General features: G+C 40.3%; 1 protein-coding gene across 5 annotated transcripts in view; it reads left to right on the forward strand.

Moving 5' to 3' along the window:
• SERAC1 (serine active site containing 1) overlaps positions 1-20,845 on the forward strand; it is a 62,361-nt gene that overhangs the window by 13,236 nt on the left and 28,280 nt on the right. For 2 of the 5 annotated variants that reach the window (XM_019749382.3, XM_074333753.2), the window contains exons 2-8: positions 2,798-2,889; positions 5,479-5,515; positions 7,562-7,698; positions 8,911-9,000; positions 10,066-10,197; positions 11,981-12,102; positions 13,116-13,244. In XM_019749382.3, coding sequence (XP_019604941.3) covers positions 2,799-2,889; positions 5,479-5,515; positions 7,562-7,698; positions 8,911-9,000; positions 10,066-10,197; positions 11,981-12,102; positions 13,116-13,244 — 738 coding nt within the window. In that variant the 5' untranslated portion in view covers position 2,798. Of the gene's footprint in view, positions 1-1,426; positions 1,651-2,797; positions 2,890-5,478; positions 5,516-7,561; positions 7,699-8,910; positions 9,001-10,065; positions 10,198-11,980; positions 12,103-13,115; positions 13,245-20,845 lie in introns of those variants that run through there. The other 3 variants (XM_074333754.2, XM_088795322.1, XM_088795323.1) reach the window with 3 other exon arrangements.

The raw sequence follows: 20,845 nt of genomic DNA on the forward strand, positions 1-20,845 counted from the left end.
AAATTACTCAGCCAGAGAGAATAGCATGAGAAAAAAACGGGACCACAGATGGGAACCCAGTGGGACACTAATATTTAAGGGCCAGGCAAAGGCAGCTGAGCCAGCTTTAAGCTCAGTAAGGGCAGGGGCTTGGGTTGCCTTATTCACATCTCACGTTTCTGTCCCTGACAGGTCATAGGTGCTCAATAAATGTTTGTTGACTAAATGTGGGATGGAGTAGCCAGAAATGTGAGAATAAAACTGGAAGACAGAGCATAGTAGCTAGAGAAGGAGGGAGTTGTCAGGTGCTTCAGATGAAGCAATAAGGTGACTGAAAGGGGACTGAACAACAAAGGTGTCACTCAGTGCTGGAGGGAAAGAATCTTCTAAGGGGAAGTGAGAGAAGAAGCTAGAGCCTGCTTGGATCGTTTGTTTTTTGTTTTCTTTTTGTGTTTTGATGGGAGAACATTTAGGGGGAGGATATTTAGGGGGGAGGAGTAGAAGAGCTGACAGAGAGGGAGTGTGAAGATGAAGACGAGAAAGGCAGTAGATGATGACTCAAGGTCCGCATGGAAGTGAAGAGATGAGATCTTGAACAGAGATGGTACATTTCCTTTTGAGAAAGGGATGAGACCTCTTAGACCCAGGAAGGAACAATGAAGTAAAGGTCCATTTGGAATCTGGAAAAGGCGATGCAGATACATATACCTTTGTAGGCCAAGGTAGATTTACTGCGGAGTCAGGAAGCTTAGGCTTTGGGGTGTCTTCCTTGCATGGCCCCTTGAGTGTTAGGAGTTACTGGGAGTTGTAATGTCCGAGATAGGTAGGGAGGGAACATTGTAATCCTGAAGCATTTATACATAAGCATGTCTGACAGATTGCTTAACAGAATCTCAGAAGAAAGGTATCAAAATTTCTAAGACTCTAGTAGTTTATTGTGTGATATCTTTGCTCATTATAAATAACTTTCACTTTAGTATCTAGTCTGCTATTTGCGGTTTTGTGTTTTGTTTTTTTAAAGGGCCTCTCCCCATTTGAATGTTAAGCCCTTCATACCTGGATGTCTCCCAGCTTGTAGACATGGGGGCAGAAGTTGAGGGAGTTCAAGTTTCTGAGGGAAATAAGAGACAAGACCATTTGAGAGGGATGGAGGCAGGACAGGAGGCTTGGCAAAGTATGTGGATTGCTCCGAGTAGTCCTTGTGGGGATGAGAAGAGAACTGACAGGGGACAGCAAACAGGATTGAGAGCCCACTCGCAATTTGTCTTACCCCGCCCCCATATTGGCTGTCCAAGTGCAGAAATGGAGAAGGCACATCTGTCAGGTTAGGATTGCAGGGTGGTAGGAAGAGGAGGGTCCTAGGGAGGGGAGGGAGCAGGCGGAGAGGATGGAGTGAGGCACCATGGAGTGGAGGCTGGGCAGGAGGGAAGTACAGACACAGGCAGGCTGCTCGTTCTGGAAACGCAAGGAGTGGAAGGTTTGTTGAGGCCGGGGAGCAGGGGAACTGGAAGTAATCAGACTCAGAGTTGAAAGTTATAGTTTATCTGGAGAAAGCTGCAAGGGCCTGGGATGTCATCTGAGGAAATCCAGAAAGCAGTGAGATGAAAGGTACTTTGCAGTATACCCCGATTTATGTCCAGGACTCCGTGGGGAGGACCCTGCTGCGGGAAGGTACGTGTAAGTTAGCACTGAACTTTCTTTGGCCAGAGAAGTAACAGTAAAGAATATTTGTATGCTGTCTTACAGTTGACGGCTTTATAGTAGGAGTGAGGATTGAAAGAAGCAGTGGTTATTTATGGCTCTGCATTTGTGTTTTAGTCAGATTTTCATACAGTAACTGAAATACAAAGCTATACCCAAACTCAAAGTAGTTTTCATTGCAGTCTTTTTATAATTTTTACCATTATCCTTAATGTCTCATAGAGAAGTAGCAGCAACCCATTAAACAAGTGAGAAGATAAGAAACAATGACCTTTAAAACAGTGACCTTTACAAGTTTACCCGTTGCCTAAACTAGTTTGCTTAGTCTACTGGAATTCCAAGAAAAAAATTTAAAAACTTTTTGTGTTATCACTAACGTATTTCTTACACATGTACACCAAGTAATTTCCCACTAATCTCTATAAAGCTGCTAGAAGTGTTTTATATGTTGAATCAAAGGACCACTTGTCACATGAGTCCCTCAAGAAACTGAAAAAAGTACCTCACCCAAAGAGAATCTGATATGATTCTAGAATAGTAAGTTGCTCTAGGAACCATTGCATCATTTTAGATCATCTTGACTCAGCTGATGAAATGGATCAGCAGTTCTCCTTTGATAGGATGCCAACAGTGAACACATTTCAGAGATTTTAAACAATGTTGGATACTGTTCTGAAGCAGCTAGAAAAAGCTAGCTCCTTCCACGGGTTCTAAGTATATCTTCCATTCAGAGCTGCTTTTCATTTCTGTAGGGCCTTTTGTCATCAGAGGTAAATATAAACATCTATGTGCGTATAGACTTTTAAAAAGACATTCAAAGTTTTAAATTCCTAGATTGATAGCCTGATTAATAATCTGTTTTCCAGTTTTCCTACTAATTGTTCACAATTGGACACAGTTTGAAGAAGAATAATCAAAGTACTAACAAAATATTCTCTTGAGTCAGCTTTAAGTTTTTAAGGAAGAAATATTTTTTAATCGAAAAGTTTTCTTCCTGGTCTGGAAAAATAACTAACTATGGGCAGTCCACTGTGATTGTGACATGTTCTTATGATTGAAAGGAATGTTTTTAATTAGACACTGAATTTAATTTGTTGTAATTGTTCTAAATATACAGAATGTCCCTGGCTGCTTATTGTGTCATGTGTTGCAGAAGACTAGGAACCTCAACTCCTCCGCCAAAAAACAACACATACTGGAAAGATATCAGTGAGTACAGTTTAAACAATAATATTTTCTTGGAGAAACAGTGCCCTGTTTCCAAGTTCATAGGGTGGTCCACAAACATTTATTTAACCCATGACAAATCTCAGATTTGTGTATGTCTTTTCTATACTAATGGTCCACCCCAAATTTGTAGGCCCAGAGCCATGCATAACTGCTTTTCCTTGGGGATCTTTTCCCTCCCCTATGCTTCCTGTCAGATTAGTGTTCTTCCTTCTCAACTCAGTTTAAGTATCACAGCATTCTCATTCAGCGGCTATTTATTATGTTCCTGCAAAACAAGGTACCAGGCATGTATTAACTTCTGGGAATTCAGTGGCGAGCCAGGAGGATGTTGTGCTTGCTTTGCGGGAGCTTAGGATCTAGCACTAATCTAACTGTCTTTATTTGTAAAATCAGAAGATTGGCCTAGGTCATCTTTCATTCATTTGACAAATATTTATTTATCATCTGCTGTGTGCCAAGTATTGTCCCAGGCACTGAGGATTCAGTACAGGCATGCCTCAGAGATACTGCCGGCTCCGTGCCAGACCACTGCAACAAAGCAACTATTGCAATAAAGCAAGTCACGAAGTTTTTGGTTTCCCAGTGCATATAAAAGTTATGTTTATACTACACTGTAGTCTATTCAGTGTGCAGTATTATGTTAGTGTCTAAAAAAATAATGTATATGCCTTAATTAAAAAATGTTGTTACTAAAAGATGCTAACCATTACCTGAGCCTTCAGCAAGTTGTCACCTCTTTTCTGGTGGAGGGTCTTAACCGTCAATTTATTAAAAAACACAATAAAGTGAAGTGCAGTAAAATGAGGTATGCGTGTATTGAATAACACAGAGTCTCTGTTCTTGTGGAGCTTCCTTTTGACCTTTGCAATAGACCTATTTTTACAATAGATCTTTTTCATCTAGAAAATTTTATGATTCTGTATTTTAAGTATAAAAAGAGGAGTGGGGACAAAGAAAGGAGCTTTTTTTCCTCATTTCTAGCAGAACAAATTCCAAAGAGTGATGAGTTGACTTTAGGGTAGGAGAAAAGGCTGTGAGACTGTGTTCTGTTTCCAGGGTCCCGTGAAAAAGAAACATTCTAGTAGAAAGTAATGGTGGTAGCTGCAGAGAGGCAAGTAAACTGCCTGTCTCGGGGCCTGCAGAGGGAGGGTGGGGGCAAGGAAGTCCAGGCAGCCATCTCAGAATGAAACGCGTCCCAGAGGAGTTGCACAGTCAGGCATCTGTGTGTCACAGGTTCTGATCTCGTCCCTGCAGAGGTCCTGGAACTGCCCTCTTCCCTGCTCTGGAACCAGTAGGCCCTAGAGGTTGGGAGGAATGTTCATCCCCTTGCCTGATGTGTAGCAAAGTCGATCGGGGCAAGTTCCTTATTCATTAGGGAGGAGACCTGTGTTCTTGGCAGCATAAGGAGACGCTCTGAACAAAGGGCTACCTCTATACAGCCAACAAATTATAGGTAACAGATTTTTTGTGGGCTGGCTGTAGTACCGAACCATCATGGGAAATACATCAGTTGAGATTGTGTTCAGTGCATGTTAACAGAAACTTGACTGCCATGGCTTAAATTCGTAAGGTTTTCATTTTTCTTATTACATGATAGGAAGTCAAGACAGAGACAGTTTAGGGCAGGAATTGCAGTTCAGCAGTCCTCTCGTCTTCTTGCTCCATTCTCGTCACTGTCCTCATGGTCACAGGTGGTTGCTGAATCCCTGGACATCAAGAAGGCAGAAAAGCCAAAAGCCATCTAATGAGACTTTGTCTTTTTATTTGGGAGGGATCCCTCCCTGTCCGACTTCCATTGAAATCTGATTGGCTACAGCTCTGTTGTGCAGCCAGCCCTCATGGCGGGGGCCTGGGGATTAGATAGCAATCCGCTTGTGTTAGTAAGGACTGAGGGGCTCTGTGTATTGGGTAGGCGACTGCTGTGTCTGTCGCTAGGAGTTGCTTTAAATATTAAAAAAAGTGTTTTTTAAGCTCTGAACAAAAAAATTACAAATAAGCATGTAGAATATAACCTATATTTAAAAAGGGGATATCTGCATATAGTACTTAGCCACCAAAAGTAATTATAACAGAATTACGTTGGGAAGAGTCCTTTTGTGTCCCCACTTGACAAACAATCCCTCAAGATAGTCTTAGTAGTGGTAGGAAGAATTATCCCTATTCCTTTATTTAATTGGTTGTGAACTAAAAGAGTCAGGATGACAATGAGCTCCCTGGACGTCACACTCAGTGGAAGCATTGTAGGCCTACCAGCAGGAAGTAGGGTCTCTGCGGATTTGGAGGGGGATGGCAGAACAAGAAGGGGAGCAATTGGAGAATGAGCATGAAAAGAGAACGAGCAGCATGACATATATAGGTTCTGTTTTTGTGCCCAGTGCTTGTTGGTTCATTTGTTTGTATCTAGGGATAGGAAGCCATGTGTTGATAGCAACTGATTATATTTACGTAAAAAGACCAATAACTTCTGACCTGATTATGTGTGATATAGATAGAGACTTACAGTGTTGCCTGTTTCCTATCACGGTTTTAAAATGAAATTCTTCACACTGACTTTTTTTCTTTTTGAAGGAAATATAATAAAGTTTACTGGATCCCTTATTTTAGGGTAAGTGTCAACTATGGAATACTAATTGGTTTCATTATACTACTATTTGAAATCCCAGTGGAAGTGATTTACGGGTAGCATCGGTTAGTGAAAAGGGTATAGATTTTGCAATTAGGCAGATTCATCACTGGTTAATCACTAGTTCTACACCGCAGTGTTGTATTGATCCAGTTACTTTACCTTCTGAGTATTGTTTTCTCGGGTCCAAGTGCATGATGGGGATTCTGCCCCCCTGCCCACCTGGCACTGTGGCTCCGAGGAGAGCAGCTGACATGTACAGAGCAGGGATGCACTAAGTAGCTTTCACTTGCCTAAAATCCTGGCAGGTTCTCCAGTGGGTGAAGAAGGTAAAGATTGACTATAGTCAAAATTATTTTTGCAAATCCTTTAAATCACCATAAAGCTCTTATGAAAGGAAATTGAGAGTGACTTAGAAAACCAAGAGACACCTCCCAGCTCATGCTGTTTCATAGGCGCATGCTTAATGAATGAAGTGACTCTCTAAAAACTTCATTTTTCATTTTTTTTCTTTCCTTTTGTTTTTAAGGGGGGATATATATGTTAAATGAATGTCTAATACTACTCTAGTGTTTTTGTTAATAATACTCTTTTTCACTAGTATAAATATAAAATCAACTCTTAGATGCTAAAATGATAAAACAGTATTTGGCATTTTACCCAAATACAGACATTTCTCCATGATATTGTACGGTAAGGCAAAAAATATACTTAGATGATTTCTCCCCTTGACTTATTCCAGGCAAAAGATAAATGAATACTCTTCTCTGTAATGCATTTTCTTTGTTTATATTACAATTATACTCAGGAATAGAGTGGAAATTAATCACACAATTTCTAGTAAAGAATTTTGTCTTTCATGGAAAGCATGATAAAAATACTGAATACATTTGCTTTTTTTGGCTGCTCAGATAGATTCCCAAGAGAGAAGAAGATTCTTTAGAGCCTTCTCTCCTTATTCCTCCGCTGGGCCGCCCACTGTCTGGCCTTTTTGTCTAACCAGCTTTTGTTTTAGGAGGAAGTTCAGGAGAAGGTTTAGTGTAACTAATATTTCTAAGCTCTGAATCTAGACAGAAGCTCTGAATGCAGCCTTTGTGTCTGGATTTGGGAGTGTGCAGGTCAGTCTGATTAGGCGAAAAAAACCTTCCTTTGGGGGTACACAACAAACAGCATTGTACGTGTATGTAACATTTAAAAATGGATATTAAGTATAACTCTTAGGAGAAACTTTCATATGCCGGTAACCGCAGTACAAATCGGCTAATCTTTTTGAAAAGACAGCATTACCTAGTGAAGGTGAATGTGCTGTAAGAAAGTCTGTAATTCTGCTACTAGATATGTCCCCTAGAAGAACGTAAGGATGTGTGCAGTGGGGATGTATGAGATGTGTTAACAGTATTGTTTGTAATAGACTCACACTAGAAATTCTGTAAAGACCCATCTCTGGTAGAATGGGTTAATAAATTGTGGTATATTCATACAATGGATGAATCACAACCATATGAAAATATCAATGCGTGACCCCAGATACATGTAATAATGAGGATGACTCTCACAGGGCTGAACAAAAGCATCCACACAGTGTGATTCCATTCCTATGACATTCACAGGCAGACAGCGCTAAGCTCTGTTGTTTAAGGAAGTATTTGTAGATGGTGAACTACAAAGAAAAGCAAGGATATTATTATAAGTCAGAATAATCGTTCGCTAAGGAGATGAGAGAGTGGTCAGGACCAGGGCTTCTGGGGTGACTGTTAAAGTTCTGTGTTTTGCCTGGATGTGATAATGGAGCTGTTATTATTTGTTAAACTGAAATGTGTATGTACCTTTATACATGTATTTTGCATATACATATACAAATATAATATATACACCCATCTCTGGTAGAATGGGTTAATAAATTAACCCATTACTGTATATTGTTTCCCAACATAAAAGTAAAGTTCACTATAAAACCTTAATAAAAGAATGGCTCTTGGGCTACATTTAGGTCATATATTTATGATGGATTTTTTTGTTTCTTTTAAGAGGTTCATTATTTCTTACATATGAGATCCGGGCTCTGAAAAAGTCTCTGACATTGGATACTCAAGTTGTAGAAAAAGAAAAAATGAAGTCATATATATATGTACACACAGTTTCTTTAGATAAAAGAGAAAATCATGGTAAGTTTATGGTAACGTAACCCTATTTTTGTTAAAAATGGAAGCTAGTTATTGAATTTTAAAGGTCAGTATTTAAAACAATATTCATAAGATAGGTTCAGCTAACTCTAAGATAATCACCAAACAGTGTGAGAACCAAGTTCCTAGAGAGTTCATTGAAGACCAAATTGTGGACTTCCACATTTAACTCAAGTTTGCAGCTGTCCTGTAACTAAATGAAGTGAAGGCTAGCCAGGCGTTGTAGTCTGAATTTGGAGTTCCACGCCATAGTGGGGACCGTCTGTTCGGAGGTTGGCCCTCCATTTGGCAAGCATAAAAACGTGATTTTGTCGCTTAGCTCAGAGATAGTTCTGGTTTCAGGGATTTTTTTTTCATGCACACTAAATTCACGAGATGGATTCATAGGTATGAATGCCAACTTACTTATTTACAGAGGGAAAAACAAAATCTTACAAAGGCTGGAGAACCTGTCTTTTCTAGTCAGAACATTCCTCTTGTCCGTAGTTAGGTCATGTGGAAGGAAACCTAATGAGTAATCAGACGATTGCTTGGTGAACGTGAAATTTTAGAGCAGAGGAGTATCTTTTCATTAGGACAGGGGCAGTCTGGTGAGTCACACCCCTGACTTCCAGCTGTCTGTCTGGACCTTGTCAGTCAGAATAACCGTGATCCCTGAGTGGGGCAGGTTCTACTGCTCCCCATCTACGAGCTGTGTATGTCACCACTCTGTCCTGTTCGGGTTTATTGTGATTTCACCTTCCTATATTTCAACATGCTTTGATGGTGGTAACAATTTCAATTACACAGATGATTTTTATAGCTTATAATTTACCTGTGTTATAGTGAAGCTTAATCTCAGTAAGCTACTCATATCTCCAGATTTTAGTCTGAGAAGGGCTATTTTTAAGGGACGTTTTCTTCTATGTAGCTAATCCTGTGTTGTATATGAGGATTTTTGTTAGCTTTGGTTAGTATTTTTGTTTCGTTTTTTACTTTTTCCCTGACTTAGAGAGCAGTCTTTTATTTTGGGATCTAGAGCTCTGTATTCGTATAATGGTTTTAGTTGCTTCGATAATGCCAATAAAAACATGCTATTTTATATTTTCTTCTTGAAAAACTTGGAGTTTAGTTTACATTTCTCTTTGAAGTATTGTAACTTAGCATTTAGAGTATATACTTGGTTTTATTTAAATTTGTAATCAATCACTTTAGGAATCACCTACCAGGCGAGAAAAGAGCTTCACAAAGCAGTAAGAAAAGTATTGGCAATATCAGCCAGGATATTGCGGGGTCCGTTTGCTGGTAAGTGTCGACTATTTAACTGGGAATCCTTATCAGTAATCTGAAAGTTATTCGATGGTCTTCTTGAGATTTTTTTTCATTTTACGTTACTAACATTTATTATAGTTATGGAAAATGGAGTAACATTCTCTTGGGCTGTGTTTAATTTTAAGGGCTAACTGCCGTGGACAGTTTCCTGCCTTCCATCTTTGTGGATGTATTGTTAGATATTTGTAAATCAGTATTGAGACTAAAGGTATCCTCTTCAAAATTTAAAATTTGTTAGAAAAATCTCTCCCAGGCTTTCTTATAATGAGAATATTACATCAAAAATGTAGATTCCACAACCAGGCAACTCTACAGTGTGGAGCTAACTGTAAAACAGCTAATCAGATCTCTTTAAAAAGTTGACTTCATGAAAAAGAAAAGGTGGGAAAGCTTTCTAGAATTAAGAGAGACTAAAGAGATTTAATCAAATCCTGGTTTTAAAACACAGTTCTAAAGATATTTTGGGGACAGTTGTAGAAATTTGAATATGGAGTTAGACTGGATTTTAGATGATTTAGGAAAATTTTTGTTAGTGTTTTTGGGTATTACGGCATTGTGATCATATGGGAGAATACAGGCTTATTCTTAGGAGATGCAGGATGAACTAGGAATGTCATTATGTCTGCAACTTCCTTTTACGTGGTTTGGAAAAAAATACACATGCATATAGATTGAGCAAATATGGCAGAACAAGTTATCACATCTACCTGTGGTAGGCATTTGGCTCTTAATGTATTATTCTTTTAATTCTTCCCTATGTTTTATATTTTTTATAACAAAGTATTTTAGGGAAAAAGCAAAAAACAACACCCACATTGTAAAAGCAACATAGTATATAAAACAAAGCATATAGGTAATAGGCATGATAAATGTAAATATGACAGAACTGAGAATAAACATCAGTATCAATACCAAGAATTAGATTTAACTCTATTACAGATTTGAAATATTTATAAATTACCACATTAAATGAGAGGATAACAGTGTTGCTTCTGACTGTTCACATTATTTGTGTTGTCTTTTTTTTCCTTTTTGCAGACACTTTCACTACATTTGACATAGAGGATCATGAGTGTGCCGTGTGGCTGCTGCTAAAGAAGAGTAAGTCGGACGACAGAGCCGCCCGATTGCAGGCTGTGCAGGAAATGGTGGAGGCCCATCACTGGCATGGTAATGAGACCGTCTGAACACATGGCCCGTCGTTTCTGATGTGAAAGGAAGGGAGTAAAATTAAGGAAGGGAAATAATTCAGGCAATCTTAAAATATGTTAAAAATATTTCCAGAAATTAAAAAAAAAAAACTCCAGTGAAAACCTGCTGACCTGGTAACCAGATGTGTTTGGTAAGAACAATGTCAAAACTGAGGTAGATATATTTGTGTAGCTTTGTACCGGAACAGAATTTTCTTGATTCGAGAAACTCTTGATTCTGATAGTTATGGCCTAATGTTGTGTTTGCATTTTCTTTACTTCCTATTTAATGAAATACACGGTAATTGCTTGCTGCATCATACAATTATATTTGCTTTCACTTGACAATCTACCTGGTTCTAATACTAATAGTTAGTCACCTGTATCTAATTTATGTGCATATTATCATTTTAAGGGGTATTTAAAGGATTTAAGTGTATTTAACTTTCACAAGTTTTGCACTAAAAATATAATACGTGAGCAAGAACTCAGATTCCTGTTTCTGGTGTGGAGACTAACGTACACTTTGCTAATAGAGTCATCTTATAAAAATGGGTAAACAACTAGAAAATAATAGTGTTCTCAAAGAAAAGTTTAATCTCAGAATAAGATCTCTGCCTCCACACAAGTTAATTAGTTGATTAGTTGATTGATGGCCATAATTATAATAATTTATAATGTAAATATAAACTTATTTAATGTTAGTGGAGACTTAGAATAAAAATCTTTTTCAAAATCTGCCTCCCAGGACTCCATTTCAGACTTAACTGTGTCAGCAAAATCAGGGTTGGAGCCCTGGTTTGTATATTTTGAGAAGTTTCCCACTTGATCCTGGAGAACTCACTCACCCAGGTTATGAACTGCCATTGTTAAAAAGAATTGTGCTTCAATGGTTAGAATTTTGCTTTGATACATGTCTTCGTCCGTTTGGGCCACTATAACAAAATACCACAGATTAGGTGGCTTACAAACAACAGAAATTCATTTCTCACAATTGTGGAGGCTGGAAGTCCAAGGTCAGTGTGCCAGCAGATTTGGTGTCTGGTGAGGACCTGCTTCCTGATTCATAGCTGGCCATCTTTTCTTTGTGTCTTCACATGGCAGAAGAGACACAGGATCTCTGGGATGGTCTCTTTTATAAGGGCATTAATCCCATTCATGAGGGCTCTGCCATCATGACCTAATCGCCTCCCAAAAGCCCTTCCTCCAAATACCATGACATTGGGGCTTAGGTTTCAACATATGGATTTGAGGGAAGCACAAACTTTCAGTCTGTAGCAGTGCATAAGAATGGAGTGGTTAAATCATAAAGGCTAAGACAAAGGACCACCATCTGGGACCTCAGACTATTCATGGACATCATGGGATGTCAAAGCATCATGCTGTTACCAGGGCACAGTAGACCTAAACGCAACCTCGGGTTTTTAGAGTAGTGTTCAAAACAGCTTTCGAGCGCTGGAATTATTTTACAAGAGGAAAAGTTAACTTGGTCCTGACCTATCAGTTTTCACATTTGAGTTTCACTTTTTCAAAAATGTTAGTTAGACCCCAATACACCCAGATAAATGTTGAGAATTGTGAGGTTAGATATGGAAATGATGGATATTTAGCTTATTGAAGTTGGGGTTGTGAAAAAACACTGGGGAAATTTTGAATTACAAACTTGTAATTTAAAAATTAGAGTGTTTTCAAGTAGGTTGTTCATTTAGTCCTTGAAACAACTCTAAGCTAATTTGGGTGCTAACAGTATACTTTTACAATAGATTACCAGTTTAGGACAATTGCTCAAGCCTGTGATCTGAGAACTCTTATTGGTTTGGCACGAAGCAAAGAGAGTGATCCTCGCTTTTTTCTCCCACCGCCTCCTTTACCACCTTTAAAAGAAGTAAGTAAATAAAATAATCCAGTGAATGAAAAATAGTTTAACACAGTCTTCACTTTGGGTACAAAATAAATGTTCAAAAAGTTGTATGTTGGCTACTTTTTACAAGCAGGTAAATGATATAAACCTGAACTTGTAATTTCCATGCAGAGGATTCTTGATTCCTCAGGAGATGCTGATTCACTTGTACTGTTTCCCCCTTTTCGGGGGCTAGGAGTCTCGTACACCCGAGGGTAACTTCATAGCATATCAGCATCCATAAATTGGTCCCTTGTTCTAAGGTTGCTATTAGATCCAGTTTTTCTCAACTTCAGTGCTATGGACATTTTGGGCCAAATAATTCTTTGATGTTGGAAGCGGTGCTGTGCATTGCAGGGTGTTTTACCAGTGTCCCTGGCCTCTACTCACTAGATGCCAGTGTCAGCCCCAAGTTGTGACTACCAGAAACGTCTCCCGATATTTCTAAATGTTTCCTAGGGTGCGAAACAGTAGCGGGAGAACCACTACATATAGTTATTAATGTATTAATACATATAGATATTAGTTGTTAACCACTAGTATAGGTATTTGAGCATGTGCTTGAGTATCTTGCCTAGACCAGAAAATGAAAATCTGAAAAGTTGCTATCAGTTTTTGAAAAATAGAAAAATGAGTATACTGGATGTAAGTTGTTAGGGATAATGAGATAGTAATGAGTTCTGGATTTCCAAAGCCAGCTTTAGTTAGAAAAAGTATAATAATTTTGAGTCAAGATGTGAGGTAGCCAAGATGAGGTGAAAATCTAGAGCTCTGCTTTGCAATGGGTCTTTTAGATTGAGGTAGCAGACACCCAAGTATAGAATCCAAAATTAAATGATCTTCTGTTAACCTGTGTGGGTGACTGTTTTTGAGACTAAAAGCACGAACTTATCTGGGGTTTTTTTGTTTTGCTTTTTTGACTTTGATTCTTTGGATACTTTTTGTTGTGCTCTGTTGTTGAGCTTAATTTTGAAGAATCTCTTTTCCTTTTATTTCAGGATTCTTCCATCGAAGAAGAGCTCAGACACTTGCTGGCTTCTTTACCTCAAACGGAGCTGGATGAGTGTATCCAGTATTTCACATCTTTGGCTCTGAGTGAAAGCAGCCAGAGTCTAGCAGCTCAGAAGGTTAGCTCATCTGTTCATTCAGTAAATAATTTTGAGTGCCCACTCTTTCCAAGATACTGTGCCAGGGGCCAGCGCTTAGAACCTTAGAAGGGTGACTCCTGGTTGTATGGCCTGTGCTGGGCTGAGTGTTCGGGATAATGGGGAGACAGGTAAATAAACAAAGTCACAGTGTGTGTGAGAGAGATACAGGTTACTCCAAGCGCCCTTCACTCTGCTTAAGAGGTCACTTAAGGCTTTGCAGGAGGTAACTGAGGCTGCATCTTGAAGAGTGAATAGATGGTGATCTAGAATATCACCTGTATGCTGCCGATGCCCAAATCGATAGCTCTAGCCCTGTGTGCTAACCTAAGCTCCAGATTTGGATAGCCAGCCTCCCACGTGACATCTCTACTTGGATGTGTGAAAGGCACCCCAGAATTAACCTGGGGAACCTGCCCTCCTTCCACAGAGCTCTTCCTCTGTTAGTCTTTTATGTCTCAGTAAATGGTGCAGCATCCACCTAATGGCTTAAGCAAAAGCTAGGAGTTCTTGATTCCTTTCTTCCATCTCCAATAATCAGCAGATCCTGTGAACTGTCTTTAAAATATACCTTGAATCTATTTGTCTCTCGGCCACCATCATCTTTTTCAGGGTCCTGTTCTTTCATCTTGGCTTCTGTTCTTTTATTTAAAAAATAATTTTAAAGTCTCTTTCAGAGTCTTTTATTGTTTCAGTTTATTAGGGTGTTAATTCCTGTTTGTGATGACATTGACTGTCCTTTATGTTAGGTTATGGATTAACGTGGGTTAATATACAGGTTATAATGCTATGAGCTTATCTTTGGCCGGAGCAGTTGTTTTCTACAGGAGCCCCAAGCAGCCAGGAGTCTAAATTTGTCGCTACAGAGCAATTTTTGTGTTTGCTTCTGTTGGATACTGCAGGAGTTCACTGATACAGGACTAGTTTTTTATATTAATTCCTTAGTTTGGAATTTCTGTAGCACATAGGGAGTGTAAATTCAGATACATCAGTAGATAGCATAGTGATTTCTCCCCCAAAGCCCTAAGCAGAAACAGACTTTCTTGTTGTTTTCATGGGCTTGTGGGCAGAGTTTTTCTAGACCCTCTTATAGAAAGGACCCTTCCAGGGCCCTGCCTTTATATGAGGATCTCAGATCTAGCTCCCACAGAGCGTGAGACCCCAAACCACATCTCCTGCACCGAGTGGGTTTTAAATCCCATCCCAGGGGGCTGCAGGCTCTTCACATCATCAGCTGTGTGCTTACCACTTCTGCTGAATGTTCTGTTCTCCATTCTGGCACCCAGCGATCTCCCTTTATTTCTCTTCTTATTTTCTTTATAGCTTGGCAGTGTTTTAGCTTTTATCATGTTTTGGCTTTTATTTGATCAAACTTGATCAAACCAGAAGCCAAGTTCGCCATCTTGTTGGATCCAGAAAGCTTCCTCGTCACGTCTCCCTCAGCTCTATAAGCTACAGACACTGCCTCAGGCTCCATCTTCTCTCTCCAGGTCTCTGTCCTCACAGCAGCCAGAGTGATTTTTGTTTTTAAAACATGAATTAGATCTGGTTATGCTCCTGCCTAAAGCGCTTCAGGTGGCTTCCCATTACACGTTAAATCCGAACTCTTTACTTTTTGTGATCAAGGCATGGACCGGCCCTTGTTTGTCAGCATGGCTGCCCCTAGGGATGGCAATAAGATCGACAGGAAGGAACCAGTAGGCACAGTTACAGGCTGTAAAGTTAGTTTGATGGCCAAGGGTGTGAGAACTGAAGCAGACCATGCCATAGGTCAGCAGGGCACAGCATGCTCTGGCCGTAGGTGGTCTCGTCGGAGCACTTAGGGTACTCCCCGTGGGTGCTCCACTCCATTGAAGTAAGGCGCCTTCAGACATGGGAAGGCACTCTGGTAGAGGGGTTTATGTTCTCTCTCCCTGCATCCCCTGCTCCTACTGTTTTAGCTTTGGCCTGTTCACTAGATGTAAATAATTGGCATAAAACACCCCGATACATAGCAGAAAGCTTCGCCGTGTCCTGGGTGTGACATCCTAAACAGACTCCAACTCCGGCCCTCCCGAGGGCCGTTACTGAATTCTAGTGTTCTTTTGGTATCATTTCAGCAAGTTTTTTTATCTTCATAAAATGTCTCATGTTTCTTGGAGAAATCAAAACAAGTTAGAATCGTTATTACTATAATCACTACATAATTTACTTCGTGAGGGGAAAGTATTTTATCAGTAAAACAAATCATAGTATTCTATATTCTTTTACCAACTGAGTGGTCTTTTTTTCATTTCCCTCTTTATGAGAAATTAAGGACACCCAGTAGCTGTGGCTTCTCTAGTATACCCTACATAATTTCGCCTTTGGGCCATGTCTTGGAATTGTTCCTGTGATTTCACTGTTTTCTTTTTGGTGCTCAGAGTGCCAGTCTCGCCACTGGAGCTCTTAAAAGGCTGACCTCTTTATCCCTTTTCATTCTGTCCCCGAGGCGGCTGTGAAAGCGCCTTTCTTATTTGACAGGAAGATGTCCCTGGCTCTCCTTGACACTTCCTGCTAAAACATGAATTGACTATTCCTCCAAGGACACCTGGTTCCTCTTAGTGGAGAATAGTATGTCCAAAACCCAGGCACTTGTGGTACATACAGTTGTATTTCATGTGAAGGTAGAGCAGGTGGGCCCTGGGTGCCCAGCTACCTAATAACAAGAGCAGAACCATGACCTTTTCTTACGAGGCCTTAAATTCATGATGTTATTTCCAATTCAACTAGGTTTAAAAAAAAAAAAAAATAGCAGCTTTATTGAGATACAATTTACATTCCATAAAATTCACCCTTTAAAAATATGTATCAGGTTTTAGTATATTTAGAGAGTTGTGCAACCATCACCACTATCGAATTCGAGAACATTCTCATCTCTCCAGAAAGAAAACAGCACCCATCAGCAGTCACTCTCCATCTCCTCCCCACCCCCATCCCTGGCACTAATCTGCTCCCTCTCTATATGGATTTGCCTGTTCTGGACATTTCATAGAAGTGGTATCATGCACTATGTTACCTTTTGTGTCTAACTTACATTTACTGTAATGTTCTCAAGGTTCATGTTGTATCATGTATCAGGACGTGATTGCTTCTTATGGCCAATAATATCCCATCGTGTGGATGGACCACATTGTGTTTGTCCATTCATCGGTGGATGGATATTGGGTTGTTTCCACTTTTTGGCTCTTATGAATAAAGCTGCTATCGACATCTGTGTACAAGTGTTTGTGTGGACGTAGGTTTTTAATTTGGATATATACCTAGGAGTGGAATTCCTGGGTCATATGGTGACTCTGTGTTTAACTTTTTGAGGAACTGTTTGTTTCCACGTTTTGTGGACAACCGTTTTCCACAGCAGCTGCACCATTTTACATCCCCACTAGCAGAGTATGAGGATTTCCATTTCTCCACATCCTCGCCAACACTTGTTATCACCCATCATCCCATTGTATGTGAAGTGGTATCTTCATTCTGGTTTTGATTTGCATTTCCCTAGTGATTAGTTATGTTGAGCATCTTTATGTGCCTATTCGCCATTTACATATCTTCTTTGGAGAAATATCTATTCAAATCCCTTGCCCAATTGGGTCACTTGTCTTTTTATTGTTGAGTTGTAAGAATTCTTCATAAATTTTTGGATACAAATCCCTTATCAGATATGTTATTTGCAAATATTTTTCCCATATTGTGGATTTTTTCACTTTTCTGATAGTGTCTTTTGCAGTGCAAGCATTTTTTATTTATTTATTTATTTTTTTAAAGATTTTTGTTGGGGAAGGGGAACAGGACTTTATTGGGGAACAGTGTGTACTTGCAGGCATTTTTTCCAAGTCGTTGTCCTTTCAATCTTAGTTGTGGAGGGTGCCGTTCAGCTTCAAGTTGTTGTCCTTTCAGTCTTAGTTGTGGAGGGCGCAGCTCAGCTCCAGGTCCAGTTGCCATTTTCTAGTTGCAGGGGGCACAGCTCACCATCCCTTGCGGGAGTCGAACCAGCAACCTTGTGGTTAAGAGGACAAGCTCCAACCAACTGAGCCATCCGGGAGGCAGCTCAGCTCAAGGTGCCGTGTTCAATCTTACTTGCAGGGGGCACTGCCCACCATCCCTTGCGGGATTTGAGGAGTTGAACCAGCAACCTTGTGGTTGAGAGCCCACTGGCCCATGTGGGAATCGAACCGGCAGCCTTCAGAGTTAGGAGCATGGAGCTCTAATCGCCTGAGCCACCGGGCCGGCCCAGCATTTTTAATTTTGATGAAGTTCAGTTTATGCATTTTTTCTTTTGGTGTGGTATCTAAGGGACCATGGGCGTCTCATTCTGAGTAATTTCTTACCTAATCTGTATCCTTCCCTTTTATGTTCTCAGGTGCCCCTTTTCATCTGGGAGCTAGGGAACACAGACAGCCTTAATTTCAGCACATGTTGTCTAACTTCTGATAGTACCAGGCTATTTATGGACAGGGCAGTGGGCACAGTCGTAGTGGGGACAGATGCCTCATTGCTCTCCACCTGCGTCTCCCACGGCCGTCACTGCCTCCTCTCCTTCCCATGCCAGAGCCCCGGGTACCGGGCCTGATGTTCTTCTTTTTCAGTACAAAGATTTTCTTCTCCTCATTACTATTTAGTTAACAGCTCTCTACCTTCTGTACTGTTCTATCTCCTTCTACAGCATTTCCTTACTCTTGCTAAGTAAAGAGAGAGAATGTGGTTTAGTACATGGTGCCACTGCTCTGTCTGCCTAGAAGTCACGACCTCAGTCAGCAGCTCAAAGAGTTTCACCGTTTAAACTGACCGTGTATGTGTTCATAATTAACGTGTGTGTGTGTGTGTGTGTGTGTGTGTGTGTGTGTGTGTGTGTGTGTTAACATTTACCACCTTGGAGAGGCTGTGGGTCTGCTGCCATTTTCCCCCACCCTCCTCCCTCACCCATCTCAACTCATTTTAAACCAGATCTTTCCCTAAACAAAGGGATGTCTGCAAAAGTAATTCATGTGACCTTTTAATTGTGTTGTCTTGACACAGTTCCAGTTCAGTATATTGAGAAATCATAGATCACACTGGAAATGGTGAAACTGATGCTTAATCAGAACATTTCCGTTCTACTTGGGCAGATCACATGCATACAAGATTTATCCTTCATGTCAAAATTTCAAAAATAATTTGTTTTTGGCACTTGGTAAAAACAAGAAACAGTGAAAGTTTTGTGTTTAATGAAGTACCTTTTATTTTCCACTTGGAAAGTGCTACTTTCACCTTGATTTGAGTCCCTATTCTCTGAACACTTTGTTTTAAAACCAGAAGTAGCACATCTTTAATTAATTTAATATTTAAGTAAATATTTGATATCAGTTCTGAGGTCCCATCTCATCAGACCAGCAAGCAACTCCAGTCAGTTATTCATATCCACTCCCCAACCCCCCACTCCAGTTTAGTCAGGCTCCCTGGATTTTTTACATGCCAAAAAGTTGGGGGTGAAGGGATAGGAGGGGTGTCCATCTTGTTTTTCGAGATCTGTCCAGGTTATGACAAACCTGCCTGGTGATAGTCCCCAAGCGCCCTTCGAGTGACAATATGCTGCTTCTGGACAAAGCTCCTTCCCTGTAGAGGCCAGTGTGAGCCTCGGCAGAGCCTGCACGGCTCTGGGTTTAGAAGAGTTTTTTCACTTTTGTAGACCACGGACCCCTAAAACCTATGAACTCATTTCTGGATGCATAAAATACGGTACAGAGGAAACCAATGATACTGAAATACCCAAATAAAAAACAACTTTGTCACAGAATTAGTATATATGCTTCTTATTAATGCATTAAATAACAAGGAAATTTCAAACAGCGAAGTTGAAGTTCATTTAAAAGTATTTTAACTCTTTATTTTGAAATAATTCTTGACTTAAAGACCTGCAAAAATATACACTCACTAAGACTCACCAATTATTATTTTATCCCATTTGTTTTATCATCCCCCATTTACTCCCATTCTCTCTACAGACATATTTTTAAATGTCTATTCACATACATTTACTATTTTCCTTCCTGAACCATTTGAGCGTTAGATGCAGAGATGATGCTCCATCACCTCAAAAACACTTAGGCATGTATTTCCTGCCAACAAGGGCATTCTCTGACATAACCACAGGACAGTTACAAACTCAAACTCAGCACTGGCAGAATACTGGGAGCTAAGGTAGACTCCACATTTGAATTTGCCAGTTGTGTCAGTAATTCCTTCATGGCAGTTTTGTTGTTTTTGTGTGAATCTGATTCCGGATCTGGTCTAGGATTGAACATGGCATTTGCTGCTCATGTCTGTTTCGTCTCCTTTTATCTGGAAAAATGCTCCAGTCTTTGTCTTCACGTCATTGACATTTTTTTTTAAATTTTTTTTTTAAGATTTTATTGGAGAAGGGGAACAGGACTTTATTGGGGAACAATGGTCAAATTGTTGTCCTTTCAATCTTAGTTGTGGAGGGTTCTGTTCAGCTTCAAGTTGTTGTTCTTTCAGTCTTAGTTGTGGAGGGCGCAGCTCAGCTCCAGGTCCAGTTGCCGTTGCTAGTTGCAGGGGGCACAGCCCACCATCCCTTGCGGGAGTCGAACCGGCAACCTTGTGGTTGAGAGGACAGGCTCCAACCAACTGAGCCATCCAGGAGCTCAGCGGCAGCTCAGCTCAAGGTCCCGTGTTCAATTTTTTAGTTGCAGGGGGCGCTGCCCACCATCTCTTGTGGGATTCGAGGAATTGAACTGGCAACCTTGTGGTTGAGAGCCCGTGCTCCAACCAACAACTGAGCCATCCGGGAGGTGACTCAGCTCAAGGTGCCGTGTTCAATCTTAGTTGCAGGGGGCAGAGCCCACCATCCCTTGCGGGACTCGAGGAATTGAACTGGCAACCTTGTGGTTGAAAGCCCACTGGCCCATGTGGGAATCGAACTGGCAGCCTTCGGAGTTAGGAGCACGGAGCTCTAACCGCCTGAGCCACCGGGCTGGCCCATCATTGACATTTTTGAAGAGTACGAAGTGGTGGCTTATATAGAATGCCCTCAGTTTAGTTTGTCTCACTTTTCCTCATGATTACTTCAGGTTATACATTTACCACAGAAATGCAAGACAGGTGATTTTGTGTTTTGTTTTCCTCAGTACATTCCATCCAGAAGCTCATATTGCCAGTTGGTTCCTTTATTGTTGCTGTTAACTTGCCAGGTTTCTCTGCTTTAATGTTAATATATGTTTTATTTGCAATGAATATAAGGTCTGTGGGGAGAGGAGGTATTTTGAGACTCTTAGACCATCCTGTTCCCCTTTAAACTTTCAGACAATGCTCTTAGTATCCTTTGAATGAATCTTGCCTGCATAATAGTTATTGTTGGATGGTTGCAAAATGGTGATTTCTGCTACCCCCAACCTGATCATTTACTCTTTACTTACCAGTTAGTCAATCTACTGTAAGGAAAAGCTTTTTTTCCTTCTTCCACCCCTTCCTCGTTTTGTCCTGATCACAGATCCATGGGCTCAAGGATTGCTGTTTTAGTCAGTAGATTATAATCTGTTGTTATTATTCATATTCATGCTCAGAGAGTC

This window comes from Rhinolophus sinicus, chromosome 2 (assembly GCF_057876585.1).
Source record: "Rhinolophus sinicus isolate RSI-liver-muscle chromosome 2, RSI-T2T, whole genome shotgun sequence".
NCBI lineage: Eukaryota > Metazoa > Chordata > Mammalia > Chiroptera > Rhinolophidae > Rhinolophus > Rhinolophus sinicus.